This window comes from Mandrillus leucophaeus, unplaced genomic scaffold (assembly GCF_000951045.1).
Source record: "Mandrillus leucophaeus isolate KB7577 unplaced genomic scaffold, Mleu.le_1.0 Scaffold62, whole genome shotgun sequence".
NCBI lineage: Eukaryota > Metazoa > Chordata > Mammalia > Primates > Cercopithecidae > Mandrillus > Mandrillus leucophaeus.
The window spans coordinates 3106444-3114402 of NW_012106697.1; the positions used below are offsets into that span (position 1 = coordinate 3106444).

Consider the following 7959-nt stretch of genomic DNA (forward strand, 5'->3'; position numbering starts at 1 on the left):
ACAGGCTCACGCTGCCACACCCAGTTATTTTTTTCTATTTTTTAGTAGAGACGGGGTTTCACCATATTGCCCAGGCTGGTCTCAAACTCATGAGCTCAGGCAGTCCGCCTGTCTCAGCCTCCCAAAGTGCTAGGATTGCAGGCGTGAGCCCCCATGTCCTGCCTCCTTACTGAATTTTTTATTTATTTGTATTATAAATGCCTATGCTGGTTTTTTTCTAATGTGTTTGCAATCTGCAGCCCTACCTGCTGCCTGTCACCGATGTCGTCACTGGGGTTAAATAATTGAGTTTAATAATGGGCCTAATAGTTAATCAAAAGTAACCATTTTTGAAAAAGTACTAATACCTGCTTCTCTCAAATACAGGAATGGCAATTGATAAGAATGGATTAATCTACTTTGTTGATGGAACCATGATTAGGAAAGTTGACCAAAATGGAATCATATCAACTCTCCTGGGCTCTAACGATTTGACTTCAGCCAGACCTTTAACCTGTGACACCAGCATGCACATCAGCCAGGTGCTTCAACACTGAGCTGGCTCGTTTGTTTCTCCTCTGGGTGACTTGACTGATTCAGTCAGTAGACTGTGATGGCACCATATGAAACTGCATATATCATGTGTTGCAGTGGTTCTGATAGGGCAGTTCCATCTACATGTATCACAGGAGCTAATAAAAAGTTATTTTCTTGTGTCATTCTGCATGTGATGAATTCAGTGGGATACAGAACAGTTATCACTAAGAAATGCTAAGCATTTGTAATAAAATACCAGTAAAGTAGCAGCATGCAGATATTCTAAAAAGAACCAAACAGCTTAAATCTCTAATCTTTTGATTGCATGAGCTCCTTGAGTAGTAGAGAGAACCCACTATGATTAGTCCCAAGGGACTTATATTTAGAATTGGAAAGTTTACTGTTAGGCTGATTGAAAACACAATAGAACACTAATCTATTCATAACCTAGAAAGCCCCAACATTTGGTGGTTATTGCTGCCATAGGAACACGTGTGTTCATAACTCATTGGTATCTGTTGACTCACTACTTAGAGGCTTATTTGCTATTTGCCTATAACTAGCAAATCTTACTGTGGGCTGAATTTTAAAAGAAAGTGTTATTTCTTATGTTTATATTCATTCATTACTTTTTGGTTTATTTTACTGAGGCCATTGAAAAAACTATTACAAAACAGTTTATCTCAAATTAATACCAATTTCCCTGAATGGTCTAATTTACTCTTCTGGTGAATTAACTGTAGTGCAGTAACTGACTAACCAGGCCATTTCTTTTTTTGTTTAGGTACGTCTGGAATGGCCCACTGACCTAGCCATTAACCCTATGGATAACTCCATTTATGTCCTGGATAATAATGTAGTTCTACAGATCACTGAAAATCGTCAGGTTCGCATTGCTGCTGGGCGGCCCATGCACTGTCAGGTTCCTGGAGTGGAATATCCCGTGGGGAAGCACGCAGTGCAGACAACACTGGAATCAGCTACTGCCATTGCTGTGTCCTACAGTGGGGTCCTGTACATTACTGAAACTGATGAGAAGAAAATTAACCGGATAAGGCAGGTCACAACAGATGGGGAAATCTCCTTAGTGGCCGGAATACCTTCAGAGTGTGACTGCAAGAATGATGCCAACTGTGACTGTTACCAGAGTGGAGATGGCTATGCCAAGGATGCCAAACTCAATGCCCCATCCTCCCTGGCTGCTTCTCCAGATGGTACACTGTATATTGCAGATCTAGGGAATATCCGGATCCGGGCTGTGTCAAAGAATAAGCCTTTACTTAACTCTATGAACTTTTATGAAGTTGCATCTCCAACTGATCAAGAACTCTACATCTTTGACATCAATGGTACTCACCAATATACTGTAAGTTTAGTCACTGGTGATTACCTGTACAATTTTAGCTACAGCAATGACAATGATATTACTGCTGTGACGGACAGCAATGGCAACACCCTTAGAATTAGACGGGACCCAAATCGCATGCCAGTTCGAGTGGTGTCTCCCGATAACCAAGTGATATGGTTGACGATAGGAACAAATGGATGTTTGAAAAGCATGACTGCTCAAGGACTAGAATTAGTTTTGTTTACTTACCATGGCAATAGTGGCCTTTTAGCCACTAAAAGCGATGAAACTGGATGGACAACTTTTTTTGAGTAAGTATATGAAAATTCTACTCTGATTATAAAATACTGTGATACAATAATATCATCTATAATAACAATATAATCTTAAGGGCTGGAGGATTCCATGTCTTTGAGAGCCTAGAGCTTCTATAGTTTTTTGATCGTGGCTGGGCATGGTGGCTCATTCCTGTAGTCTCAGCTCCTGGGGAGGCTGAGATGGGAGGATTGCTTGAGCCCAGGAGTTCGAGGCCACAGTGAGCTATGACTGTGCCACTGCACTCCAGGCTGAGTGACAGAGCCAGAACGTATCTCTAAAGAAAAAAAAATTAGATTCCTCTTTCTGAGAAAGAAGACAAAATTGCAAGATACAAAGTTAGATGCAGGGCCTTGGAAAGGGGAGGGACCATGTGAGGGAGAAGCCCAAAGCTTAAGTTTCAGTTGGCTTCACGGTAAATTTACCTTTACTTAAGGATTAACATCTTGCTTCAAACAGACCTAGCATCTTAGCAGCAAACCTTCTGAGAAGCATCCTGCAGCTGTGGTTTGGGGCATAAAGCCTTTGGCTCTAGGTTTGCCCACCTGATAATGCTGACTGTATCAGGAGCTTGCATTGAAGAAAAACTTCTAAAACATTCACAGTGAACTTTGCTGATTACATAAAAGGGCTTAAGTTCTTGTAATCAGTTACCGGAGAAACTACACTGTGCCTCAAAGAACCTTACAACTAAGTGAAGTCAGGAATTGCCATTTGTTGCCTGAAAGCATGTGAAGAGGTCAGAGGCTCATTCAGCCAGGGTGTTGCAATAGATAGCGTGGAGTGGTGGCCCGGGCACTGTGCCTTCTGAACAGTCACATCTCGGGAGTCACTGAGAGTGAAGGGAGAGTCAGCCGTTGTGTATGTTAGGGCATGTATAAACGCGTTCTCAATTGCTTGTTCATTTGACTCAGCTGTGCAAGCCATGAGGTGAAATGAGATGTGCAGGGATGGCATGTTGACAAATGCAAAAGAGTCTTTGAAATGAATCCTGAGTTCCTTAGTGTGATTTTCACCGTGATATGCTGAAGCAGAAGTATTTCTTTCTGTAGAAGCACACCTCTAAAATTATAATAAAAGTCAGCAGAAAAAGATGACTCAATATACAAGTATTTTCTGGACAACTTTTCTGGAATGTATCTTATACATAAAGCTTAGTTCTCCTGTAGCTTGAATTGCTTTTCTTTTTCGACAGATTCCCTTTTAATAAAATGAATGTTACCCAGCAGCATGATTTTGTCAGAGGAGCAAACCTTTTCAATTGAATTACATTAAAATTCTGTGCTTAGCATTCCTTTTGCTCATTTTAGCATCGCAATAGGAAAGGAATAAATTGGAAGTTAATGGAAAGCACTTCCTTTGCACTGTTTTCAAAGTGATAGCAGGCTAGACTGCCAACGAGGCAAAAAAGAGCAGAGGAAAAGTGCTGCCATCAGATGAGACTGGGCAGGAGAGCTGCTCTGATTATAAGATCTTCAGGAGACAGTGGCGGCATTGGTAGGGTTTCAGTTTAGTTGAAAGCAGGGGAAACAGAGAGAAATAAGTTTTTAGTAGAGTCTACTACTCAGACCCTGCTCTCTGGGCCGTTTTTGAATGTGTCCTTACTCGTTCCCAGGAGTTCATCGTACGGGTTAGTGCGGACACTTGAACTTCCTGCAGTAGACACAGGGCTTTGCTTATGGCCTACAAATGCATTTTAATCCAGTTTGGAAAATTAGAGAAATGTCACTGGTGGCGCTAATGTGGGATAGTATAAACCAATTTGGATTTTTTTACCTTTTAAAGAAATGATAGTGCAAAAAAGAAGATGCATTTCTCTATGAACACATAACCTCCAAGAATTTCAGACTTAGGAATCAGCAGACTGGCTGAAGTAGGGGTTAGGTTGGCAAGCCAATCTTGTTTATAATGGGAAAGCAGTATTTTAAAGAATGAAAGGTTTTAATTAATTAAAACACATCAAAATCACATTTTCACCGATACTGACTCATTACATTTCTTATTTAAAGTATATCTATTAAATCTTAGAGCTAGATAAATTGCTGTCAGGGCAACTAAACTATTCCAAACTATTCCAAAAAGCAACTAAACTATTCCAAACTATTCCAAAAAACATTATTAAAATATCTTACCAAATATCACCCTCACAATTTTATATATATGATATATATAAAATTAACTTTTCTAATAAAATTAACAGAAATACTATTTTTAAAAACCAGTTTTGTTAATTTGCCTTATAAGTTGTCTACAGCAAAGACGACTAAAAAATGTCTAAGAAACCTTTATGCACTTTTCAAAATAATGTGTTAAAAAAGAGCACTTTAACCCAAGGAATTCAGAATTATCATGTCAGAATGACAAATGATCATTTTTTTCTTCCCATACATTCTTGTAATTTGGCTGTGAAAGAGCAAAGGCCCGGCCTCTCCTAAGGGTCCAAAACTTTAAAACACATTCAAAAGGAAATGCACAAAAAGAAAAGGGTGGGGGGAGGTGTCATTATCAGGCCGCCCCTGCAGCAGCCCTGTCTATGTTCAGACACAGCAGCACGCATTGTCTGTGTAAGTTTGAGATTGTTAATGGGCAAACTCAACCCCTGTCGCTACTCATCAGAGCCTTGACAACAGAGTTTCTGCTGCTTGTCTCCTGACCTGATGGTGCGGTGGGATGTGAGCATCCTAATAGAGGCAGCGGGGGGCCTCTGAGTCCCTGTCGGAATGGCTTTGTTTTTGTAGTTATTGGTGAACTGGCCTACTCCCAGAATATTAGTACGTATCTGTAATATTTCCCTTCATTTTTTAGAGTGCCATGCGTCTATGTGTCTACTTTAGACCTTACAAAGGGTAGCCAGTAAGTTCACAAAGAAGGGATTTGACAGGTTTGACAATGTCCGGAGTGTTACCAAAACCACAACGAGACTGTGAAAAAAAATTGCCACCCCCCCACTGGAAAACACCTGTTTTCTATGACTTTCATGACACCAGTCCCTTGAGCTCTGATAACATGCTCTATATTCATCTTCCTGCACAAATACCTTGCACAGAAAAGTTAAACTTTTCAGCTCAAATTCCCATTTGTATATGGCCAGCTTTCTAACTAGCCTGGTGTTTAAAAAGCCTTGAGATTAAAGCTTTTGTAGGATAGAAACAGATGGAAGAAGATCTGGAATCAATAAATTTGCCTACTGATAAAAATATACTTGTCATAGTTCCTTCCAAAGAAATTTTAAAAGAGAATTAGTTCCAATTACTTACCTTACATGTTTTTCTTTTATTTTTTTCTTGGTACAAACTTTAGTGTACCATTAACATGTCACAGTATTGGTATAAGTACAAAATGAAATGTAGAAGTATTTCATAAAACGCAAACTTTCATTGTCTTTGTGGCTCCCACCACTCCTGGAATGTTGCCGTGCTTATAGAACTCTCCCAGTAGCTATTTGTTGAATTAAGAAATAGAAGAATAAATCAAAGATGTAGACAGGTCAGTGTTTCTTTGCCGAGAAGAGTCTGGTAAAACCAAAAGCTGGCATTTGCCAAGGCTCCACTAAGAGAATACCTATAAATGCTCTTTGGCGTTCTAAGTTAGTTCACACCTCCATACCAATAGTGAATGTTGAAAATGTTAACATTAGCCATTTTTGTTACTGATTTTTAAAAATATTTACCCAAAATTGCATGTTTGCTCACTGTATTTTCCTTTATGAAATAAGGACTTCCTCAGTTGATCTTGTTATTCCAATAATTAAACAAAAAAAACTTCCTGTTGATAGCACTTACTTCTGAAATGTTGGTGGTAAGCACAGAAAACTTATCCCATGCAAATACAGTTAAAGGATATTATTGTATCTGGTATCAGAAAGGATTCTAGGAGAAGAAAGCCTGATTCCTGAGAAGTTTTTATCACCAATAAAGTAGATAGGGTGATTCTTCAGGGTACACAGATGGGGTTTCTTTAGCATGATAACTGTCATTTTGAAAACTAGAGATATCACCTGCTATTTGGCAGCAGTTTCTCTCCATGTTACTTGTAATTATTATGTCCCTATTGTGATTCATTAGAGAAGTGGCCAATATTTTTAGGCATGCTACTGGATGGTATGGTGGGAAGACTACATTAGGTATCAGATGGTTTCTAACTCAGCTTTGAAATCACTGAGTTAGACTAATATGTTTCATGAGCTAAATATTCATTACTGACTGAGTAAACCGTCTTGGCTCTGACCTCCCGTTCCATTGACTTGCTGGCCCGTGGAAAGGACCCCAACTAGCTAACAGGGTCCCCTTGTGTGAAGACACCGTGTCTTCAGTTAGTATTAGGGACTGCTTCATGCTGCTCTTCATACCACTTTAAACAATGGCCACACACAATGATTCCTTAGCCAGAGTAATTCCAGGGAAACTAAAAAGATCTCACCTGCTAAATATTTATTATTTAAAAAGTGTATGCCCCAAAAGAAACCACGGTTCTTACACTCAAATGCACAAAGAAAGGAAATCCAGTGTATTGAATTGGGGAATAGAATAAGTTATTTAATAGTAAATGGCATTTCACAGTTCTCTGCTTGCTTACCCACATCAAATACAAACCGTTTGGGCATATCTAGAGGCTCTTCTCTCTGGTTAAAGAAGACAACATGAAAAACTATGAATTCTGGCCGATATGTACATGCACACCAGCAGGTTAGTGACTTTTTTTTTAAATCTTGGGACTTTGAATATTTGGAGCTCTGTATTTGTGGAGCTGACTCTGTGATCTTTTGTGAGCTATATTCAGATTCACAGAGCAAATCAATGAGTTTCAGCTTTTACACATTTATGTAGGTATATATGGGTCTCCGGCTTCTCATTTGGGGGGTTTATTGTCCCTCATTCAAGCTTTGCAATTTCAGAATGAGCTTCTGAACCATTTCTTTTTAATGAACTTAACTCAGTGCCCATGGCAAACGCACGACTCCCACTGACATCCGTTCTCATGCTGTAGGAGTGCCTCAGAGAAGGGATCCCCAAAGAGGAAAGACAGGCGGTGTGAACAGCGCATGTGCTACACCTAAGCCTATTTCAAGTTCAAAATTGTATACCAAAAGCAGAAATAATGCAGGAAAACGCAATGATAATTATTCATTAATTAGAAAAGATATCATTAATTAGAAAAGATATGCCCATTCTTGTTGACACTGAATCCTGTTTAAACAGCCTGGCTGCTGTGCCCTACTGTGTTCTCCTTACAGAAGTGACCACAGTAATCGCTTCTAATGTTAGAAGAACTATAGGGGTATCAGCTGGGCGCGGTGGCTCACGCCTGTAATCCCAGCACTCTGGGAGGCTGAGGCGGGCAGATCACATGAGGTCAGGAGTTCGAGACCAGCCTGGCCAACATGGTGAAACCCTGTCTCTACTAGAAATAGAAAAATTAGCCGGGCGTGGTGTCGCTCGCCCGTAATCGCAGCTACTCAGGAGGCTGAGGCACAAGAATCGCTTGAACCCAGGAGGCGGAGGTTGCAGTGAGCCAAGATCAGTCCATTGCACTCCAGCCTGGGTGAAAAGAGTGAGGCTCCATCTCAAAAAAAAAGAAGAAGAAGAAGAAGAATTATACAGGTGTCTTCCACAGGACAAAACTGAGAGGATATCCTTTCCTTTGACAGGCATTTGCCATCCAGCCCTAAAAACTCAAACACTGAAACCATGCATCATTGTTATTTCTGCCAAAAACTGCATTAAAACTGAGCAGCCCGCTTTATAGGTACACACACACTTATACACATACACACACTTATA

The 7959-nt window shown here is 40.0% G+C and overlaps 1 protein-coding gene across 1 annotated transcript in view; it reads left to right on the forward strand.

Annotated features, from left to right (window-relative positions):
* The window catches only part of TENM3 (teneurin transmembrane protein 3), a 718045-nt gene that overhangs the window by 670212 nt on the left and 39874 nt on the right, over positions 1 to 7959 (forward strand). Inside the window, exons 23-24 of the mRNA XM_012000130.1 lie at positions 367 to 521; positions 1301 to 2175. Of these exons, the coding sequence (XP_011855520.1) occupies positions 367 to 521; positions 1301 to 2175 (1030 nt within the window). The remainder of the gene's footprint in view (positions 1 to 366; positions 522 to 1300; positions 2176 to 7959) is intronic.